Below are 24,470 nucleotides of genomic sequence, written 5' to 3' on the forward strand. Positions count from 1 at the left end.
TTAAAGGTGGCTTAAAGGTGACTTAAAGGAGCTTAAAGGCTATACAACCTTTAAGCCGCTTTTAAGTCACCTTTAAGCAAGTGCTTATAGGTCCTTAATGTCCAAACTTCTTTAAGCCACCTTTAAGCCACCTTTAAGCATCTTTAAGTGGCATTTACGCTCTCTTTACACTGCTTTTACACTGTCTTTAAGTGGCCTTTAAGTCAATATTGATCAAGCTGAACAATAAAAACATATATTAAATGCAAAAGCTCTTTTATAGAGATGGGAGGGGGTCATCCGAGTGATAATATAATTTTCAAGGAAGGGGGGAGAGTGTTCCAGGCGGTTTTAATCGTCGCTCCATTAAACGCAGATCGCTATCATCAGCACCGCTCCGATGGACACAGATTGCCGTTATAAAATTCTTTATAATTTTTTGGGGGTTTCAAAATTATTGTAGGGATGAGCGCAGTCTCTGTATCTTAATATGTGCATAAAACTAATTAAAGTATGTTTGTTTTCTATTATAAATTAAATGGTGAAAAAATCTCTCTCTCTCTCTCTCTCTCTCTCTCTCTCTCTCTCTCTCTCTCTCTCTCTCTCAGTTCATCCGGTTATTAAACAAAATAAAGATAATGAACCAATAAGGTTTGTATTTTTTTTTTCGATTTTCATTATTTCTAACTCTAGATCTGCTAGATACATGTTAAAGATGAAAAGACTCTCAACTGCCTTTGTTATATCGGGCAGGATATTACTGCTTTGTTTGTCTAGACATAGTTTTGTTCGTTTGTGTATATCTAATTAGAGTCTATTGTTTGTCCAACTTAAGAAAACCCCTGGAACTAACACAGAATATACAAGATATACACAACAGTTGTGTCGTGTGCCCAGGTGCATGTTTGTGTATATCTAATTAAAGTCTATTGTTTGTCCAACTTAAGAAAACCCCTGGAACTAACACAGAATATACAAGATATACACAACAAGTGTGTCGTGTGCCCAGGTGCACGACAGGGTTTCTAAAGGCGTTGAATCTTAGTATGTACGAGTATACGATAAGTTTAGTGAATAAAAGTTAATTTACATTTGTAATTCATTTTCAAAGTATTATTTCCTAGCTCTGGGTTTCAAAGATGTTACGTCTACAAATTAACGATACATGTATGTAAGAGTAAAATCTTGAGGCTCATTAATTGATGTACCGGTGATCATAAATAGGGGTTGATTATTTAAATATATGTATAAGGGTAAATATGTCAAATATACCCGGCCTGGCACATCATACAATTGTATGTACAATTCATTTGCAATTGCCACATGCAGTAAATACTTCACCGGTAATTGGTAATTTTGTTTGTTATAGAATTGATAGTTTATAAATAATGTTCATACAATTACATGTAAATATTTAAACATATTGGAAACCGGGAAATTGCGGGAAATTGAACAAATACCCTAATAGTATCAATGCATTTAATAAAAGAAATGATTTCATTTTCTTTCTTACATTTTTATAGCTATAAATAAGATGAACGTATATCTACTCGGTTTAAATTTTTTTAACTACATGTAAGAAAGCCTACTATAGTGAACCTAACGGTTTCCATTTAGATATAATATATTTTTGTTCACTGAAGACCAAGTTCCGTATTTCATTCTAAATACATGCATGCATGTAATTTATAAATTAGATATAATTGATTGTTACAAACTGAATGGTTTGTCAAAATCTTTTCAAGTAAGCACATTCAATACAGTGATTCAATATCCACTGATATATAGGATATAAAAACGCTCTTATATATGTAAGTTGCCGTGGCGCAGAGGATGTGTGGTGGTGCTTGTAAACTAAGGGCCCCGGGTTAAATTCTCGCCGTGGCCGGTTTTTTTTTTTGGTGTTTTTTTTTCATTTTTCTTTCTAGAGCAAAAACCGTTTTAATACCTTTTCTTTCATAAAGTTAATACATTTTGTTGGAAATTAAGCACAATATTGAATTAAATTTTTTTTTAATGGCTTAAAGGTGGCTTAAAGGTAGCTTAAAGGTGGCTTAAAGGTGGCTTAAAGAAGTTTGGACAATAAGGACCTATAAGTTGTCCTTAAAGGTGGCTTAAAGGTGGCTTAAAGATAGTCTTTAAGCTGCCTTTAAGCCATCTTTACGCTTTCTTTGAGGCACCTTTAAGCAATACATATAGCTTAAAGGTAGCTTAAAGATGGCTTAAAGATCGTCTTTAAGCTACCTTTAAACACCTTTAAGCTATCTTTAAGGAGGACTTAAAGATGGTCATTCATCCTGTGGTTGGTTTGGACATTTTCAACTTACCAGTACAACATTACTTCAAATGAAAGCCTTTGTGAAAATTTATTAAAAACAAAAGTTTAATTCATCAATTTGGCATACTGTGGAATCCTTATATTTCGTGGTGGCTCAATTTTCGTGGTTTTCGTGGGTATCCCTCCCCCACAAGATGTCGTTTCAATCAGAGGTTAGTCATTTTGTAATGATGTGTTATTCCACCTTAAGGAAATGGGCTGCGTTTTACAAAAGAACCGACGAATTACGACCAAATTAATGAATGTTTATCAAGCACAGATCCAGATCAAAGTCACTCAACGCCAGTAACAGGGAAAAAGGTGTCATGTCCAAGGGGAACATTTCACACGGTGATCTAGTTGCCTCTTCCTCCCGACAAACACGTCCCCGTAATCCGAAGAAACGTACTGCTGTGGAACTTGGTCCTCCTCGACCCATTCTGGAAATGGGTAGATCACACTTCCAAATACTGATAGACTCAATTATGCACGTGTTTTATTAGATAAGACCTGTATCTTTCAAAATAATTTGTTCTTGAGTTCTAGTAATCCTTGAAACTCAAACACTCTAATCTCAAGTTCGTAGTATTCTTCATCAATTGTAAACCAAACTGTAGTTTTCAAATTTTTGATTTGCAAGGCAATCTGTAGCTGACGATATAACAAAAGATGACAAATCATGTAGATGACATAGTACAATGTCCATATTAACAACACAGGTAGAAATATGCCACCTAGATATGCAGTAAATTGAAACATGATATGTTTTGTCAATTGGACAGTAACTAGTAACTGGAAGCAAATTTTTCTTTCATCTCGTAACCAGTTACTAGTAGCTAGCTTTTCTTACTCGTTGTAGCCAGTTACTAGTAGCCAACTTTTATTTAATTTCGTAGACAGTTACTAGTAGCCAACTTTTATTTAATCTCGTAGACAGTTACTAGTAGCCAACTTTTATTTAATCTCGTAGACAGTTACTAGTAGCCAGCTTTTAATTTATCTCGTTGCCAGTTACTAGTAGCTAGCTTTTATTTCATCTCGTAGCCAGTTACTAGTAGCTTGCATTTCTTACCTCTCGTAGCTATTAACAAGTAGTCAACTTTTATTTCATCTCCTAGCCAGTTACTAGTAGCTAGCGTTTCTTACTATTCGTCGCCAGTTACTAGTAGCCAGTTACTTTAGCTAACTTTACTCATCTTGATAACATACCTCATAGCATTAAATTAAGCACGAAAAAGTAGTATTAATTTCTGAATTTATTTCAAGGTTTTTTATTTTATTCATATCATGAATATTAATTCAGATTTTTTTCAGAAGTGGAATGATCGAGATTCTAGTAACTCAGCCGAATGACCTCGAAACCTGGTTCTGGAACATCTGTTCGTACCTCTGCAAATATTAGAAATTAGAATAAAAAATGATGAAATCACTCACTGCTTAAACAAAATCACACTAATATAACGTTTCATATAGCTTTACCCCTAATATGGATCCCCTGGGTGAAGAGAGAGACACAATATTTACTAGTAGTCATTAACGTTTCTACACGAGGAAATTGGCAATAAAATATTTTGGTTTGGTTATTTATCTAATTTAGACAAAATAACATATACCTAATACTAGTACATGTATATATATATACATGTACTTAGACCTAAAATAAATCAATATGAAGATGTCTATATATGACTTTATTTGTTTATTTAAGGTATAATGAATCATTCTTTGAGTATTATGAGGTGATAATTTAGGTCGGGTCGTGATCAAAGCAAACAAGCCCGAAGGGCTTTATGATAGATTTGATCACATTATATATAATTTTCAGCAATTGATATTATAAATAAACAAACCACGCTTGTGCCCCAATTTTACCTCATTTGAATTTATTGGACTGTATTAAACAAAATTGATACGCAGTGATATCACAGACAAAGACACAGAAAAAATGTAAACATTGTAATTTAGGTATGAGTTCAGTGAGTTTTAAAAATCGGACTACCGCCTCCCTAAGACGCTGAAAGAACAGATTTTTTTGTGTTTGGAATTCACTAAATTATGTTCTCTTCAAACGAATTTTTAAAGATTTAAAGATTTTTAAAGACGCTAAGATACAATTTTGATTCAGTATAAAATAAAACGTACTTAAAGCTATCAGATATGTTTTTGTTTTCTTTCTTCGTTTTGCCTCTTGTTTTTAAATGATTTTTGTTTGTTTGTTATTTTATTGTTGTTGTTGATGTTGAATGCCACTTACCAGATTGGTTGCCATTATGGTGATAATTTCTCTTATAACTAAAGAATCAACTGGTTGTTTAAAACATTGAAACATCACTCCTGTTAAATAAAATTCTATAATTAGTAAAAAAAAAAAAAACAACAACAAATGTTGAATTGATTTTGTCCTACGCATACATTATTGAATCAAATTTTCGTAGATTTTATTTCATTTGATTATAACATATCAAAATTTACAAAGCAGGAAATGACTGCACAAATAACAAAATACTAACTAATTGTCGTGTTTCTAGGATTCCATTATTCTTAAAAAAAATTTCAAGTATTTAAAAATTATGTATAGTCGATTTTTATGTTTGTGTTATTCACCGTTTATTTCATATCGTTTAAATTTGTATATTGATATTTTTTCCCCGTGTTTTCAATAAAGCATCCAAGATACCGGTATGCATTAACAAAACAGAGAGAGAGAGAGAGAGAGAGAGAGAGAGAGAGAGAGAGAGAGAGAGAGAGTTGACAAGGATAGATAACGAAAAACTAAGAATTGGTCGAGTTGCCATACCAACATTCACTGTGTGTTTTCACTAAAAATTCACTAAATTATATAACCTGATTGTGGTTCGTCTTTGTCGGCCACAACAAAGGATCCCCTGGTGATTGCAACCAGGTCGCACAATTCCATGTCAAAGCTAAACTGGTCCTGTTGGAGAAGTTGTAGGAGAGGGGAGAAGGAATTCTGGACTTTGTTAGCTGTAACGGACTTGCCGATGAGTTCGGACCGAGTCCCGAAGTAGATGGTCCCAGGGAGTGACTTGATCACCGTGAGATACTTGGATCCCATGGAATCTGAAAAAAAAAGTTGCGTTAAATTTGCATGTTTGAAACATGGAGAGAAAAAGGTAAGAATCAAACAAAAAGGGAACCTGGAAAAATGGCGAGAAAACAAATAAAACAAGTCGACCAAGAGAAATCCATGGCGAACGGCAAACGTGGCTCCACTAGTTTGAATTGAAGAAATGAATGCACATTTTTAAATGGGGAGGTATAATCTATGATAATAAGCATTAATTGTGCATGTAGTCGGAATTTGGAATTTCGTCGTTTTGTGTAAGTAATTATTGATAATTAAGTCAAACAAATTCCATTTTATAATGCTGATAGTTCGTATATCAACAAATCTAAATCTAAAGTTATAAACTCTGCGTTGGCTCTATTGTACAAACGTTTGACCTTTACAATATGGAACCTTGGAAGCACGCGTTCAGTGCTTTGAACACGTTTTATTGTAATATACTACAAGTTCTATATCTTATGTAGCCCACTCCCTACAATAAATGAAAAACAGATTTTTCACATGTTAATTAAAAGTCATGTAATTATATAACTGTTTATAAATATATAGAAATATTCAACAATTTTACAAACAATCAAGTAAGTTTTCTGTTAGCACATTTTGAGACTACGTACACAAAGACCTTTGGATTTTTTTAATGAAAAAATGAACTACAATTTCCATTGTCACAAAGTTTATCATCTCTCAATGCAAAATACATGTATGTTTATTAACAATACATGTGTTAATCTAAAATAACAAACTCTAAAACATTATTGATCTGGTACAAGAGAAAAAATAATGATATGTGTCTTCAATTAATTTTTCCACACGCATATAAAGGTCTTTTAGCAATACTTTTAATAATATTTAAAAACGTCATAAGTCAGTATGCAGTTGTGGCGAAGTAAGTACGAATTATATTTTCAGTCCTATCTCCAAAAGAAAAGTATGGTGGTGGAGGTTTTTTGCGTTTGAAATATTTTTGTCAGGGATGATAGCTTTAGTGAATTAAGCTCTCTAATATTCAGAGGTAGAGAATTTCATTTGCCTACAAGAGTTGTATGGAACAAAAGCTGACTTGTATACTTTGGTAAGCAATCATCATTTTGAGAATGCCATGCAGTTAGACATACTACAACGTTTGTAATGGAATATCTCTTGTACATGCATAAGTGGGCTGGGTTTTTCTATATCAACCTTAAATATTGTTTTTGAGTCTAGCAAGTTTTCATCTTAAACTTAATGTACTCCAACCTGTATCAAAATAGAGGGAGTCTTTAGAAGCAAGTATTGATAGACCAGTTACTATTCTAGCAGCAAATACCAAACGTTAAACATGGATAATTACTTTGTTATAAGTTGAGAGCACCTGTCCTTTGGGTCACTTGTTACAAAGTCCCTTAAGTACATATTGGTCCGGAGTTGGTTTGGACATTTTCAACTTACCAGTACAACATTACTTCAAATTAAGGCCTTTGTGAAAATTTATTAAAAACAAAAGTTTAATTCATCAATTTGGCATGCTTTATTTGGAAACGAAATATGTCAAATAAGACTAATTCTTTACGAATCAATGCAGATTAAACAAAATTCATCAATTTGGACACAGTCTTCTTTTACCATAAATCTGTAATACAAAATAAAAAGGATATTTTCATTTTTAAATCAACAATACATGTACAATGTAAAATTTAAAAAAAATCAATATTCAATTATGCAAAATAACACCTGTAAAATGAAGAATTGGCCTAAACGAAGCCATATGCCACAACAAATCATTGCTGTGTGTCATTTAGAACTCTTTCCACAAAAAAAATTGCATCGTATATATGTCACCTTGGTAACAACATGATAATAACCAAATACACAACGCCCAATTCTACCTGGCAAGGATTCGTCATGGTAAAGAGATTGTATATCGCCGCGAGGATTATTAATTTTTTGGATCATCGAGGGATATGTATGGTATCGTTTCACACTGACTGATTTTTATGTTATGATGGTCAATTGACAATGCATTGACGGCTTCGGGCATGATTCGCTGACCTATCACGGCCTGTTCTTTTACCGTCCTCTATCATTATATGCCATTATTCACAGTTGAAGTACACATCTAAGTAGTGGATGATTTCGCGAAAAAAAAAAGAAAGAAAACGAGCAGAATTACCACATTGAAAAAGATTTTTTTTCCTTCACTAATGAAACATTTTGCGAGTGTCATACTATTGTGAACATTAAGGATTTAGTGTGAAGAGGATTAGAAGAAACATACATCAGGTACAGGTACGTTGTTTATAGACAGGTATATAGTGTTTACTGTTAAGTGTATGTGAGTCTATGCTATTATTGGACGATAGAACGGTAAGTGTCACGTATTAGTTTTAAAAAAATCGGATTGTGGAACAATGCACAGACATTTGCATTTGATTTTACATTATATGGAATATATTACTCAGTTAATCTGAAAATTTATATTAAAAATGCTTTTAAAAATATCGGATGGTTTGGTGGTTTTTTTTTTTCAAAATAGGGTTGATAAAAAGTAAAGCTAATGTCTACCACACGCTGATAAATTTTAGATCTACAATGACAGAATGCTTTTCTTGAAGTTGTCCGTATAGAGTTAATCAGGTTTATTTATAATAACTCGTTTTTAAGGAGCATGAACGGTCAACAAATTAACAATCGATCAGATCTACTTATAAATCAAGGTAGAATAACAGTTACACACCTTGAAAAATGCACTCAAATTAACAGTAAATCATTTGATTATGAAAGATATAATTATCAATAAACTGTACATATATCAAATAAGCGAAAAATTTGCTGTTTTGGGATAAAAAATGAATATGTAAAAAAAAATTCAATTCAGTAAGAAACAACAAAAAACCACTGTGGGATTCGAACTCGGGATTACAAGCCCGACGCTTTATCCACTCGGCTATGGAGTAAGTTAAGTTTTGTCGACGATAAAATTATTTAAAATATTAATAAATCGGGATGTCGTTTCAATCAGAGGTGAGTCATTTTGTGATGATGTGTTATTCCAGCTTAAGGATATGGGCTGCATTTTACAAAAGAACTTACGAATTACAACCAAATTAATCAATGTTTATTAACCACAAAGTAATCAATGCTTGAAATGAATGTCTATACGATATACATGTGATGATAGAAACCAAAAATTAAGAGCAATTTACCTTAATTCAGCCATAGGCAAATGAAATATAGAAAAAATGCTAACATTTACAGGGTTCAATAAATAGGAAAACTCTGTATCTGCATATATCTGGTCATGATCTATTAGTATTAAGATCCTGTTTATATATTCTACTCTGACGAGTATATATCATCCGTGCATATGTATATGTAACGTTACATATGCAGTGCATGTAATATGTGTGGGATAAAACGCCAGTCCCGCGAGTTATCCTTTCTTATCCAGAACCCGGATCAAAGTATCCTTCTGACTCACGGCTTTCTTGCGTCGTTGAAGAGACCAAGACATGGGTACTGAAATAATGACCAGAAGTTAGTTACAACATGCCTCGTCCGTTTGTTTTACTATATATATATAAAGGTCCTTTACTTCTGGTGTATTTCATCTGTGATATCAAAACAAAATGAAGTACGCATTGATATTAGCGGCTCTGATTCTACTTGTTGGGGTGTCCGAAATTCTCGGTCGTTCAGGAAGTAACAGGAGAGGTGATTCCCGGGGGAGGGGAAGAGGAGGCGGAAGAGGAGGAGGGGATCAAGAGGGCGAACGTGGGGGTCAACAGGGGCGAGGAAGAGGGAGTCATCATGATGATGACGATGATGATGACGATGATGACCATAGACCACCACGTTTTAGCAACGTACGTAGATTGGAATATTTAAATCTTCACGTAATGTAAACTGTGTCTGAAGCGTCATAATATTTGAAGAAGAAAACATCTCTAGATTATAAACTATCAAAGTTAGCAATACCAGTGTTTCGGGGAGAACAACATTTAATTCATTCTAACCAAATAAAAGTCAAGAAAATTTTATCCAACTTTTCAATTAGAAGTGGGGAAAAGGTTACACTAATCATTTTCAAAATGTTATAATTCCAAATATTTAGATAGAATGGATGCCCAATAAATGACCTTTCAGATCTACTTTAATTTTTTAGGTATCATATATTTAAGCCATAAACTATTATTTAGTAACAAAAATCTCTTAATTTGAATATTTTTCTATATCTTTTTTTTTACAAAGCTCTCCTTTTACAGGAGATTAAAATAGTATATAGGACCATCTAGCTCTCTTGAAAAACGTACAACTAGTGTAACTGCATTGCATGTTCTTTCGCCTGTGCAATAATTACTGTCATCTATATGTAGGTAAGGAAGTATTGCTGGTTGACCGATCTCGACGAGGCCAACACCAATATAGAAGTAGACGTCGATGAATTTGCACGTGTTAACATAAAGAGGAATGTGTCTGTTATGGTATCACGTGACAGGGACCTATTGGATACCGAGTTCAACAGGCATCATACCATGTTTGATTTTGCAACAGTATGTTTTTACACGTAAAATTTGAAATGTTCAAATGCATGATCTTTTATATTATTAGTTAAGTAAACTAGAGCAGAGCTCGTGGCAAAGCCACGAGTAGGTCTTCCGTTGTTGCTGCGAGTTAAAAATATATGTGATGTGGTGTCAAACGATTATAATTACTAAACTTTCAGTTCTGTTTTTGTTATAAAAACGTGTTGTGATTGAAAGCCTGCATATACAACGTGTATTGAAAAAGAAAATAAGAAAATGTTTTAGGAAAACTATTTGTCGCACACAGTTTATGTAATCGTAACAAACATAATTAAAAAATGAGATATTTATTGGCGAATTAAATTTTCAGAGGGTAGCAAGCATTGTTGTAAACAGTATGTACTCATGGGTCATGTCAGGAATTGTGGTTTTTTTTTAAAAACCGAACCCGTTTACAAAACACGTAACCTTTTCTCTAAGATAACGTCTTTATCTAAATATTTCTAAATTTTTGAAAACAGTGAACAATTTAGAATTGTTGCGTGCTGACAAAATTTACAGACCCTGAAACTTACTACTACACCAAAAAAGCGTGCGACTTACGTGCAAGAAACGTTTCGCGTTAACCGTTTAGGTTTCGTGTGAATCGTGAAGCGTTTCGTGTAAACCGTTTAGCGTTTCGGACAAAGCGTGCAGAGTTTCGGACAAAGCGTGTGAATCGCTTCGAGCAAAGCGTGCGAGAACCATGTGAAACGTTAATCAGATTTTATTCGGAACTCTCTGACAATTTGTTTCATAATGGCGCCCGTGTTTTACATTACATGTACCTTAAACTGTTTGTAATTGGCAAAACTCTTTTGTAGGTATTTTCATGAAATAAAATCTAGAGGAAATTATATACTTATCTTTTTACAACGAATATTTGCCAGAATCGAATAATTTTTAGAAAAATTACTAGTGGAAGACGAAGTTGAGGTTTTAAAAAATCATAGCTAGGTAATTATAAAACAGAAATAAATATTCTATCAGTGCGTGAAGTTGTTTGCCATTTGCACGATTATTTACCGAATTGTTTACAAATTAAAAATGTGACCCAGATATGAGCTGCCGGAAGTTCAAAGCAGAAAAAACGAAAATGTGAAAACAATTAAGCCTTACTATGAAAATAAGTTTGTTATTGATCCCTATTTAGTGGATAATAAGTAAATATAATTCATTTAAAAAGATAATGCATCATATCAAATAATAATGGAGCTTTGAATGAAATTACGACTTCAAATAGAACCACGTGTAGTTTTCCTAGTTTCGGTTCATTGCGACAGAAGTATTATTTGGCTTTATATATTGATAGATATACGGGAAAAACAAAGGGAAATGGCATCTACTTATCATCAATTACTATTATAAAGTGTTTTTATGATAATTCAATATTATAAAGTAACGCAAATGAAAACTGTTCAAGTCCAGATTTAATTTGACGGGAAAACGGTATGATAAAAATAACGATCATATTATTTGTTTAAAGGACATATTCCCATTATTGTTTTTCCTTCTTCATTTATTCTCTATTAAAATGTACCTCTAGTATATTTTTGAAATTAATTCGCCTCAAAATATTCGGTCAGAAGTGATAAAGGGCGCTTAATTCGATACTGGGAAACGAATTCGAAACTAGGAAAATGGAGGGGGTGTTGAAATTACTTCCTTTATATTTTTGGAAGTTTGATACTACAGTTTAGAAGGACAAAGAAACGCGATTTAAACATAAAAAAATAATTATTTGGGATTCCGATAATAATAGTTGCATGCACGAAGAAACCGCATACTAATTCGTTACCGGTAAAATGACTGTATAATATTAAAATTCGCTATACATAAAAAATATTAAATACAATTAGCAAAACATGATTTCTGTTGGAACAAGCCTTAATCAACTTTAACTTACACGAGCATGTTTTGATAAGCATGTATTTTTTTTTTTTTTACATCGATAACTCTTACTAAGACCATTCGGCTTTGTACAAGCGGCACACATAAACACATAACCTCGGACATCGGGTGAGACCTGCACCTGGCTGAACCTGTCAATCCAACTCTGTGTATTTGTTTTCATTGGATGGTCAAGCGTCTCTTTTTTTGTCAATAGCCAATGGAAAAATGAATGACTTCAAGGTAGTCGGAATCAGTATTTGATGAAGCACACAATTAAATGATAGAAAATTTATTAATTATTTGAACAAAATTAAATGTCAACATAGAAAGAAAACATACTGATCATTTCTATGAATTGCGGTAAGTAAGTTCTTTGGAATCCCGATTATAGATATTTTTACAAGTAATTATTATAATTATTTAAACCACTGTTAACGGAAAACAAGAGGTCTTAGAAGTAATTAATTCACAGGGATTTGCCTACAATGTACACAGTCATGCAATTAATTATTATGGGAATCTTTACGTATGGTACTTAATTCAAATAGATCATGATAATCTATACAATGTACGCCGTTATACATGTACATGTAAGGGTCGCACGTGGCGATTGAATTAACACAGACTGACCGAATAAACAAACGGGTGGGAAAGTGAAACAAAATGTTACACATAAGGCGAAGCCACCAAAAATGATTTTCGACAGATCTTGATATCGTTTCGCCAAAATAAAAAAAATACAGCGCGAGCTCCGGTCAGCGGGGCGGGAGGAGGGAGGGGGGCAGCAATGAGTTCGCTTCCACAATAAAACGAACATGTAAAAAAAACTACAGAAGTGATTAATATGTGACCGATAGCACTAATCTAAAGTTGTTTAAAACTCATGTGAATATTCTTTTAAATAATCATCGAATGCCTCAACTCAGGACATTCTTTTATCGTGCTAGCACCTACCGCAAACATGTAACATGGAACTTTGATTATAATTTGATTTGATTTTTAAACTACCTTGTACGCTATCGTATACATCAATGCTTAATCAACTGTACACGTAAAATAAATTTATCGTTTCAACAGTTGAAAACATAATAAAATATAGTTGTGTCCGTGCAAAATATGAAACATGAACGCGTGATAAGGTACACGTAGAAGATCACGAACCGACCGCGGATCACTTGTCCACTCGCGCCGGATCTCCTCAGCCATGTGCGATGGATGATCATCATTTAAATGTTTAATATTTAGGGTTTGTTGTTGTTGATTTAAAGCATTATTTGTACAGTTTATAAAATATTTTACATAAACAAACCAACCATTAATTTATGTCTGACGATGTTTCCGATTTGGAGTAATATCGTTCATTAATATTCATTTACACTCAAATTTAATTAAAAAAATACAAAATGGACAAACTTTGATAACATAAAATTAAAACAGTTCTTGTATTTACGGCTATATTAACTCAAACACGTTCATATGCATGGAAGTGTGAGTCTCGGTGTGCGAATCTTGTGTATTAAATAACCGCTATGTAGTGCAGCCGTGGCCGAGATCCTCGGCCGTGGGCGAACGATAGATTACGTAAAGGTACAACGCACAGACCCGCACAGCTCAGAACCCAGGAAGCTTTGAAAAGATTGCAGTATAATGACCATACTCTATCAAATAGAAGTTATTTATTTTAAACTTAAAACCCACAATTGATCTATGTCTATTATTGCTTTAGATTGAAAATGACATTCCTTTATTAATTAACTGAACGATTTCTTAATTGACACCCAGTCGTTTAATCCATAAAAAAATATGTATAATTAAAACGAAAACAATTCTTGAGTTTGCGAATAAATAAAGTCATATATGAGAGACGCAACTCTCGTGTATTAGATAACCGCTGATCGCTAGGTAGTCCAGCCGCGACCATGGTGACCGATTTTCTCGGCCGCGGGCGAGGGAGAGTTTACGTAATGGTACACACACACAGCTTTGATTCAAGGTAGATTTTAAATGCATGGAGTTAATAACTAAAATGTAATGCATAGCTTTTTTTTAATTCCATATTTTGTGGTTTACTAGAAAAGAAAAACAATGATTTGTTTTCCAAATCCCGTTTTTTAAGGATTGTGCATTATAAGAACTTAACAACAATGACTTAAACTCCTAAAATAAAGCACGTATTCTAAAAAAAAAAATTCTTATGAATTAATGCCGTTTGTATAAACCAGCATACATTTTTTGCGGTAACTTTATGCCAGTTGTACGCGCAAAGACTTTCGAAAACTTGTCAAATGAAAACAGGTACATGTTAACATGTAAAGCTTTTTACACTCATACTACACAAATCTCATACAAAATAACATTGTAACGACCTTTATGAGATCCCAACAAACAACTTTTCCAGCGACAGCCATATCAAAATCCTAACCGTTTTTGAGTTATTAAGCAAAAACTTTTAGTAGCCATTGGCCCTTAATTTAAGGGGCCAGCCCTTTTTTATTGGTGTCAAATGAAAGCCCTTAATATTCTGTACAACTTTTATTCTACATGTCTTAACAAAATATTTTTTGTTTAAAAGATATAAAGGAAAACATGTCTAAATTTTTGCACTTTTTTAAATCCTGTTTTTTGACCCCCTACCTTTTCCTAAATAAAAAACGTAATCTAAAAACAAAAACCGATGTGCACCACTACAATGTCTCTGCTATTCAAATTCGTTGGATTCCCATTCCCTGCTATCATAGTCTCAGAGCCTTTGTCTGGAAACAAAAGGCCCTAAAAATTTTTAAAAGGGGAATAACTCTTTAACGGAAAGGGAATTCTAAACTTTATGAATTGCGTAAGATAGTGTTTTGTAAAGTACATTAGCCCTGAAAATTTGAGCAAAAACCGTTCAGAAATGAGCAAGATATGAAGCCTCAAAGTTCGCGTCTAGGAAACAAAAAAAAAAAAGAAAAATAAGAAAAATCTTAACCCGCACAATAATAGAAAGGTCTTCCGTTGGAAACGGAAGACCTTAATAATTTAATCAGTACGCATTTCATGTTGGGTTTTATTTTCAAAAATGAGTTGCTTGTACTCACGTTTATACACAATTTCACCATGGATTTTTTTTTATTCAGGGAAAAATGGGAATCCGTTTTAGAATACCTCTCCCGCCAGGACCCATTGATGATACGAACGACGATGGCGCGAATCTTCAAAACCATGGATTCAACTGGCGTTTTCTTCGTGCTCGACCCCTCGACCTCTGCTTTGTGGGAGATTCCCTGACTAGCATGACACAAACCATGACAGAGTTTGAAAGCAGACAATCGGTTAGCTATTATAATACTTTATATCGTATATAGATCCTTGATGACGAAACCATACTATGCCTTCGTAACTTCTTGTTGGGCTTTTTCAACAAGCAGAAAGCTCTGCCGGAAAATTCTGAGCAGTTGCGATTGTTTAAGCATGCACTGTTTTAATTGTCATACAAGGTTTTGGTATTCTCTGCCTATATGTCAGAAAGTGTCGTTTGAAGGTGTACTTAAAGTGTTTACAGACATACTCTTTAACTTCCAGATGGTTGAAGTTTCTACTGGAGCTAGGTCATCTTATTCCGTGGCTGCCGCTAACAAGCTGACATTGGAACAACTGAAAGCCCTCAGCCCCGCTATAGCTAAGTTCTGCTGCAGGGCGGCTCGACTTGGCAATGCCTACCAGCTTTCCTCCTCAGGAATCGTTGTTCCCCCGCCCACCACCCAAGCACCAACCACCACCAAAGCACCAACCACCACTCAAGCACCAACCACCACCCAGGCACCAACCACCACCATGCCACCCACGACCACCACAGGGGCACCACCACCACCACCCCCGAACCACCCCGGAGTTAGCCCAGGTAAACCTGCTTATTCCTATTTATAGAATATCAATTTCGATGCATCAAATTGAAAGAGATGCTTTCTGTACATGCCAAATGCACGAGGCAACTAAATTCAGAAGAGCTCATTTAAAAATGTTATTATTGATCACCCTATCACAAAAGGAATTTTAAAAAATAGAGAAATATATGACTGAGATCAAACGTGAGCTCGTTTGAGTCTTATTAGTCAGAGCAGCGTCTGAAGTCGTCTGCTGATTGTCTGACTACAAAGTTACGTGACTGATTTACATATGTATATGTACACATGGTTGAATGTATTAACGAGAAGTATTTTTCTCTTCTTAGCGATCGTGCCAATTACACCCCCAGCTTACCTCCTGGCCTCTGGCTTTATGAACCCTGCCAATCCTGGCCAGTCCATTCCATACCAGATCTCTTTCGCATCTGATGTCGTGTTCAACTTTAAACAGCCTCGTCCTTTTAGGCGCCGTGGATGAATACGGGTCATCTTATTTATTTATATTGTTTAGAAATTTTAGCGAAGTTCTATTTTTTTTATAAATAAAAAACTACATGGGCTTGGGGATAGATTGTTTTGAGTTTATTTAAATGTTGTTTTGAATTCAATTTTTTTAGTATCATGATTCAAATTTACGAAACGATAATAAAGAATATTAGAATGTACACATTTCTTCTGTTTTGTATGTTTGTTTCAATATTATTATATATTTCTTCTGTGTTGCATATTTCTTTCAATATTGAACTGGTCAATAATGTTTGACGGAATAGATTCCCTGCTACTTATAGATACTCTTAACGATAACCGTAGTCATAATTATGATCTAAATTCAAAACGACAAATTTACTTGTTGACGCGACAGGTTCAAAGCTCAAAGCTAGAAGATCAAGTCCATTAGTACTTGTAGATTCAAGTGATGATGTCAGTGATGATGTCATGCATGTTTTATGCATCACAATGAAGATCATCGGATATCCCTACTTTATCTTGAACTTAGTGTCAATCTTTTCATTTCTCATCCAAATTACGAGGAGATAAGACAGGTCGCCCTACTAACCACAGAAGTTAATACAAGTAAGCATAAAAAAGACTATGGGTTAATATTGTATAAATTCTTCATTTGGGCAAGAAATCCTATTTCAGTTGCAAAATATATCAGTCGGATATCTACGTTTGTGAAATATTGAACAAAATTTAAAAAAAGAATAATAATATAAACCGGTATTTTGACGAAGGAATTTTAACGAATGTTCATCAACCTTGTACATTAAAAAATTCGTGTACATGTTCTTCACTAAATTAAAATTCGAATTTTACTGTAAATGAAGTTTTCGTGTTTGTACAATCATTTACAAACTTGGCTTGGTCCAAATCACAACATATATTTAAGTATTATTTGTCAGCAAATCAATTAATGGTGGTTCTTTAAGAAAATAATCCCATGTGGATTCTTTTGCGGCATTTTTGCCCTTGTAAATATAAACATGATAATTCCATTTAAGGTAGCTCACCGCATCAAGGGTTATACTTTTAAAGACACGACGTCAAAAGATGGCGATTTACCGGTACCGTAACTGTTTTTTGAAATTTTATACATCAATCGATTTAATCGCATATAATCTGCATGACTCAGTGGTGAAAGAATCGTGCTTGAAAACTGCAGATCCCGAGTTCAAATCCGCTGGAGGCTTTTGTTCATGTTTTAGAGAATTATGTATCTTTCCCCAAAAGTGCTTTCCCGCCTGTTTGACTAATATAATTTTCATGGTTCATGCTATCTATCATAATTAAGTCGATTTTACTTTTGGGGTTTTTAGGTTTTTTTTAGTTTTTTTTTGTTTTGTTTTGTTTTTTTTTTTTTTTTTGGGGGGGGGGGGGGGGGGGTTGTGTTTGTTTATTCTTTTCCCCTTTTTTGAAAGTATTTCATGCTAACGTTATAGGTTATTCGAAATGGACGACAATCTTCCATATTTTTTTTTAAACAGTTAGGAAAAGTCTAAGGTATATCTATTTCAGAATACTGTGTTGTTAGGGGGCATTTTCATTCATTGTCTTATAAGAGTGTTATATGATCGTTGCCATTTTAGGCTTTACATATATTTACCTCCTTTTAAAGAAAAGTTATGTAGAAGCTTAAATTTTAAAGCAATATGAGCTGCAATTTTTATGAGGAATTTTTTTTTTACGAAAATGTTATTTTCTACTAAATTGACAAAAATATCATGGTTTTTAAAGTTCTGTCAGCCACATTTTTATTAGAAAAACCGTAAAGAAGCCCTAATTGAAGCAAAATTGAATTATTGTCGTCCTGTACAAAAATTGATCTGCTATATATTCCTTATAAGAGAAATCTTTCTTCTGATGAAATTAATGATTCTTTCAAATTTTATTTATCATTAGAGTTTTAGTTACATGCAGAATCATACTACCAGGTTTTTGCAGCAAAATAAAATTATAAAAAATACAGTTCATATTGCTTTAATTCTTTTTGATGTTTCTAAATGGTAATTTATGAACAAAAATCATCTTATGTCAAAGTTTAAGGCAGATCTATGGTCAGTTTGTTGACCTCCCAGCCTTCTCGTAAGAACCGATCAAAGAAATTACGTCTCTGCGATCTGGTTAAAAACTGACAATCCACGAAAATTGGTCCTCGCCAATTTAACCGATTACACCGGTTTGTCACTGTTTAAAAATGACTTATTTCGAGTGATGTTTATTGATTCCAGTGCTATTATTAGTTCTAATTAGACCTTGGCCGTCAGACATTAAGGTGTCACCTGTTATTGAATTAATAATAAATCTTGAGTAATCCTTTAAATTAATTATTAAATGTGTCAAGAGTAACTCTATTTATTTACACCTTTATGTATGTTTTGCCTATATATAAATTAGTAGTCATGCGCGGATCCAGAAAATTTTTCCAGGGGGGGTCATAAGGATAATTGTGTTTACCAGGGGGGGTCCGAGGCATATTTTCGCGATAATTTTACTATGTAAATTTAATAAATTTTCATTTTCCAGGGGGGGGTCGGGACCCCCCCGACCCCCCCCCCCCCCCTCTAGATCCGCGCATGAGTAGTTATCCGCAATGATCATCAGTTGGAGACTGGGCCTTGTCTTGTTCATGCTTGCTGCATAGACCGTGTTAAACGACAAGTTTAACTTTGGATCGTTGATAAATTGTTATTCGATAAATTGACTTGTATTACTACCGGTCATAGTATGATGACTTTTCTATGTGTAATTATTGTATAGTAAACGGAAGAATTTATATACTAGGTACATGTTCATGTATGCAGTTTATCATCGGGTGTTATAATATAAATGTAATTATCTTAATCGCTTTCAGAATGGATGTGGTGCTCATTGCTCTCGTTCTACAGTGCTGTGTGGTCGCTGTCAGCGGCTACCCTGGAGGAGCACCTTCTTCCTCCTGCGCGGGGATGGTTCCAGGTCACGGGGCGGCCGTCCAGGCGGGGGCATCGCCATACACGGTGACCATGAACGCCTCGACCTACACCGCCGGTGACGTCATTGAAGGTATGGCTTGCGTATACTGTTTCGAATCGTAACGGAGGTTTGTCCGCAAAAATTATAAACATAATGGTTTCTATACTTTCTTAATAAAGTACACACAACATCGTTTCCAGTGGAGGTTTGTCCCCGAAAATTGTTAACAACGTATTTGATATCCATCATTCTTTTCAATATACACAGTGAATTTTATGTATACAATGTAGAATAAAAATTTCTTGGATCAAGGTGTGCTGTACATGTAGATTCATGTGTAGCTGATGATAGTGCTTTTAGGTTTATATACATATATAATAATAAAAGTATTAGATATTAAGTTTATATTAATAAAAACGATTTACGGACACCCCGTTGCACTCATAATATATTCTTTAGTTACAAAAAAGTTTAAGGAAGAGGGCTGAACTAGACTGTGCCTGCTGCCTAACCCCATCATATAGATCTCTACTATATTGAATAAAATAGTGTTTAAATAAAAAAAAAAACCCAGATGGTTGTGTGGTTTCGGTTTCTGTTTTGTGACCTTAAAGGGGCATGGTCACGATTTTGGTCAAAAATTATTTTTTCGATTTTAATGTTTATAATGCTGCATGAAGGCATTTTTTACAGGTATATTGAACCAACGTAAACAAAAACAGGGCATGAGCCTTGTTTACATGACGAAGAATTGTGAGCCCTGTATCTTGCTTAAAATTCATCGACAGGCACCCAAATGTCATTTGATCATTAAAAATGCATTCATAAAGCGTTGTAAATAATAAAAACAGAAAAATAAAATTTGACCAAAATCGTGACCATGCCCCTTTAATCTTCCCCTTGTTTTGGTTGGCAGTCACGGTCAGTGGTGGGACCTTCAGGGGACTCCTGGTCCAGGCCCAGTCCCCGGGCTGCTTTGGATTCCCACTACCGTCGTTTTCTGTGATGTCCGGGGACACTAATGTTTCAACCCTCGCCTGTCCAGGACAAGCCAATGTAAGTATTCCAAGCTTGCTGTTTCTGTCCAGGACAAGCCAATGTAAGTATTCCCGGCTTGCTGTCTCTGTCCAGGACAAGCCAATGTAAGTATTCCCGGCTTGCTGTCTCTGTCCAGGACAAGCCAATGTAAGTATTCCAGGCGTGCTGTCTCTGTCCAGGACAAGCCAATGTAAGTATTCCAGGCGTGCTGTCTCTGTCCAGGACAAGCCAATGTAAGTATTCCAAGCTTGCTGTTTCTGTCCAGGACAAGCCAATGTAAGTATTCCCGGCGTGCTGTCTCTGTCCAGGACAAGCCAATGTAAGTATTCCCGGCATGCTGTTTCTGTCCAGGACAAGCCAATGTAAGTATTCCCGGCTTGCTGTTTCTGTCCAGGACAAGCCAATGTAAGTATTCCCGGCATGCTGTTTCTGTCCAGGACAAGCCAATGTAAGTATTCCCGGCATGCTGTTTCTGTCCAGGACAAGCCAATGTAAGTATTCCAAGCTTGCTGTCTCTGTCCAGGACAAGCCAATGTAAGTATTCCAAGCTTGCTGTCTCTGTCCAGGACAAGCCAATGTAAGTATTCCCGGCGTGCTGTTTCTGTCCAGGACAAGCCAATGTAAGTATTCCCGGCGTGCTGTTTCTGTCCAGGACAAGCCAATGTAAGTATTCCAAGCTTGCTGTTTCTGTCCGGGACAAGCCAATGTAAGTATTCCAGGCTTGCTGTTTCTGTCCAGGACAAGCCAATGTAAGTATTCCAAGCTTGCTGTCTCTGTCCAGGACAAGCCAATGTAAGTATTCCAAGCTTGCTGTCTCTGTCCAGGACAAGCCAATGTAAGTATTCCAAGCTTGCTGTCTCTGTCCAGGACAAGCCAATGTAAGTATTCCAAGCTTGCTGTCTCTGTCCAGGACAAGCCAATGTAAGTATTCCAAGCTTGCTGTTTCTGTCCAGGACAAGCCAATTTAAGTTCTCCAGGCTCCGCCGTCACAAACTTTCCTCAATTTAAGTCAATGCTTATGCAGTCTCATATGTCATGTAAATTTTGAATTTACTGGGTGGGTGTAAATACAAAATTTACAAAATGATAAATAGTAGTGATGTTGTAAATTTTGTATTTATGCTTGTTTGATTTCGAGGATTTGCGTTGAGAACCGACTTGAGAATCGAGCCAGACCGACAGGAAGATAACGTAAATTAATATAAAATTATGAGAATATCGAAAGAGAATCAATTCATGCATTTTTGTGTATTTTGATTTTGATAATAACCTAAAAAGACGGATAACCGTAAGGCTTCCCATTGGCTTATCTTAGACTTTCTTAATTCTGATTTAAAAAAATAAAATATAATTAAGTCCCTTGAAGTTCAACCTATAAAAGATAGCTAAATGAATCGTACTTTAAGGTACATGTACTAGTATCTGGTGGGGCTTAAATATACACTTAGCTTTCTTCTGACTAACGCAGTTTAGATTTATCAAGCAGGATATATTACCCATGTTTATTAAGTCCAGGATAACTTGGGTTTGTTATTATTCTCTTGACTTCTTTCCGTTTATCGTCATGTGTAATATCCCGATGACCGGACATGTCGCATCTTTTCTTGGGTGCATGCTTCATGTTTCATACCTATAAGTTAGTACACGTTTTGTCATAATTTAAGTAAAATTACAAATAATTAACTTCTTAAGTAAATATTTTTAACCTTGTTTTTAAAATATCTGATTGTGTTTATAGAGCCAATGGCGAAATTTTTAAACCATTTTATAATTATATGGATTAGATAAAAATTGCACGAGAACCTAGTAATTATAAGTTCTTAGAACTTGTGTTCAAACCCATTGTATATCATTTATACAATAAAATATGTTCAAACCAAAAATTGTTTTTAAAAAAATGTAAATATATACATATACAGTAAAATATTTTCTTTGGTGTTTCGTACGAGTTATTAAGCACGGGATAAATTAATGCAATCTTCCAATGAGGATTAAGTATTATTCTGGTGTAACGAAGAATTTGGTCTCAATATTCAAAAATGACCCCCGGGTCAATTTTCAACCCGGGTCAAAATTCTTCGTTACACCGGAATACTCGCTGCCCAATTATTAACCATCACATTGTATTAGTGAGACTACAGCTGACGAAACAGTTTCAGATAACAGTATTTTTTTCTGTATCCAAAATATTTTTTATGAATCTATACTATTTTTTCTGTATCCATGTATTTTTCATGCGCCTGTCTAGTGAATAACTGGAGGATTTTACTTTTATCATATTTTAATATGTAGTAATTAAATAGTGTGAAAAGTTCTCATTTTCGTTTCTTTTTTGCTTTTTTTTCAGAGTGCTATCACGCACACCAGTAGGAGCGACAAGACACAAGCGACCTTCTATTGGACCCCGGGGCAGAATTTGGGCCACATTAATTTTCGGTTTGTTTTAATTTGCTTTTTTAAAAAACTCATTTCGATTCCCCTACCATGCTTATTTTTGACACATGAGATATATATATTTTTTCAATTCCCAGTGCCACTGTTGTCCAGAATTTCAATACTTTCTGGGTTAACATCACATCTCCTGAGCTACGAAACTCGGTGAACCCCGTCCCTGGCCCCAGCTGTCAGACCAATGGAAACCAAGATAATGCAGGAGCGGATCTCAAGGCACATACCGTGTTCTCAATACTCAGCATTCTGGCAGCATTGTTCTTCGTTCTGTAGAAATTTCTATGATTACTAGTATACGATAGCAAGTTACATGTGATTACATGTATATTCCTTAAAAAAAGACAAATAACTGATCATGTCTGATTTTATTTTTAAAGTTTTATTTACATGTACTTGCTACTTACCTAATAATATAAAAAAAAAAAAAGCACAAGAATTGTGTGAAATGCAACATACTTAAATTGTCATCACGCATGATATAAAAGTGCTTATTTTATTTTATATACTGTCTTTCTTTTCTCAACGTTTTCAAACTGTATTCTCCAATTTTAGTGTTTACTATGCATTATCAAGTATTTAATTCGATCTTCAATCCAAATTTTTATCAGTGTCAGACATCGATTTACAAGATAGGGGAAGAACACCTAATTCTTTTACATATATAGAATCTCGCGTCATGTGTAGTTTAAAATTGGTCAAAGTTTTGTATATATCAATTGCTATTTATTTTAAAGTTAATAATTAGCAAAATTTAACAGTTATTTGTGTTTTACACTTTAATAAATATACTGTATCTATTCGGAAATCTATTCGTAAAAAAAACTGGACACGGAGCATATGTCAAAAAATTATGAAATTATGATAGTTACTACACTGTATAAATAGTAAGTTTTTCTTAATAAAAACATTGAATGCTGAAACATAGCCTATAGCTTTGCCTACTTCTTATAACTTCATTGAAAGAACATTATATGCATATTTGTTCCTATACGATATAAGTCATTCCTAAATTTTATTTCTGATTTTTTTTTTTTTGTATTATTTTCATATATTTATAATAAAGAAGTTGTTACGCATCAATGCGTGAGGGTTAATTTCTTTGACATAGTTTAGTACGTTCGGAGTAATCGAACAGACTTAAAGCGGTATTCTTTGTTAATAATCGGATCATTTGGAAATCTAAATAACTTCACTCTGTCCATTAAATGAAAAATTCCAAAAGATGTAGAATACAGAAGTCTGAACTGCATTTTACCATAGAACTTCGATTGAAAACTAAAGAAGATGGGGGATAAGATGTCGCAAAACCCTATTAGGTTTAGTCGTAAAATACAATTTTGAATTTTTTTTTCCAATTTAACCTATACTGGTGCTGTACCAGTTTTCGGCAAAGACCAGTTATCGGATAAACTGAGAGTTCGGGTTTATAGCACGCGACAATCCAAGATTTTTTAATTAAGTCGTCTTTTTCGAATAAAGAAAAAAAAGTTTGCTTGAAAACTTTCTTGAATATGTTTTATACATGAGCTTAAACGATCATTGTTTACCGCTGATTTTACATCTTTGCACTCTCAGCAGTGGGGGAAGTGACATAATAAGTTAAAAATAGAATATTACCTCTTTGTGATACGTTATTATATCCCTTCTCTGATTTGACATATTATATCAATACATTTAACATTATAAACAAAAGGAATTCACAAATCCGAGAGATTCGTAACGCAATTGAACGCCTGATTGCACAATTATGTATTGAATAGTCTACGATTTGGTGCATTACCATATGATAATAATAAACGAATAATTTTATGAGTTTTGTTTATAAT

The 24,470-nt window shown here is 34.3% G+C and overlaps 3 protein-coding genes across 6 annotated transcripts; 2 read left to right on the forward strand and 1 right to left on the reverse strand.

Moving 5' to 3' along the window:
• Positions 1 to 3,539: 3,539 nt before the first annotated feature.
• Positions 3,540 to 5,525, reverse strand: LOC117690005 (uncharacterized). The gene is made up of 4 exons (XM_034472720.2): positions 5,455 to 5,525; positions 5,141 to 5,377; positions 4,551 to 4,630; positions 3,540 to 3,685 (listed from the first exon to the last, which is right to left on the reverse strand). Exons 1-4 carry the CDS (start codon positions 5,504 to 5,506, stop codon positions 3,638 to 3,640), a joined length of 417 nt encoding a protein of 138 aa, XP_034328611.2. The 5' UTR covers positions 5,507 to 5,525; the 3' UTR covers positions 3,540 to 3,637.
• A 1,936-nt stretch (positions 5,526 to 7,461) lies between these two features.
• LOC105318966 (putative defense protein 3) lies at positions 7,462 to 23,724 on the forward strand. 4 transcript variants are annotated; one of them, XM_066069097.1, is made up of 5 exons: positions 7,462 to 7,643; positions 19,055 to 19,245; positions 20,072 to 20,211; positions 22,541 to 22,629; positions 22,725 to 23,724. In XM_066069097.1, the coding sequence occupies exons 2-5, from the start codon at positions 19,056 to 19,058 to the stop codon at positions 22,915 to 22,917; spliced, it is 612 nt and encodes a 203-aa protein (XP_065925169.1). In that variant the 5' UTR covers positions 7,462 to 7,643; position 19,055; the 3' UTR covers positions 22,918 to 23,724. The 4 variants fall into 4 exon arrangements, with proteins under 4 accessions (XP_065925169.1, XP_034328610.2, XP_034328609.2 ...); XM_034472719.2 differs by having other exon boundaries at positions 7,463 to 7,649; XM_034472718.2 differs by lacking the exon at positions 7,462 to 7,643 and adding an exon at positions 16,634 to 16,776.
• LOC105318967 (uncharacterized) lies at positions 8,930 to 16,221 on the forward strand. The gene is made up of 5 exons (XM_011416303.4): positions 8,930 to 9,226; positions 9,737 to 9,913; positions 14,935 to 15,129; positions 15,380 to 15,698; positions 16,029 to 16,221. The coding sequence occupies exons 1-5, from the start codon at positions 8,990 to 8,992 to the stop codon at positions 16,178 to 16,180; spliced, it is 1,080 nt and encodes a 359-aa protein (XP_011414605.3). The 5' UTR covers positions 8,930 to 8,989; the 3' UTR covers positions 16,181 to 16,221.
• Positions 23,725 to 24,470: the final 746 nt, after the last annotated feature.

This window comes from Magallana gigas, chromosome 8 (assembly GCF_963853765.1).
Source record: "Magallana gigas chromosome 8, xbMagGiga1.1, whole genome shotgun sequence".
NCBI lineage: Eukaryota > Metazoa > Mollusca > Bivalvia > Ostreida > Ostreidae > Magallana > Magallana gigas.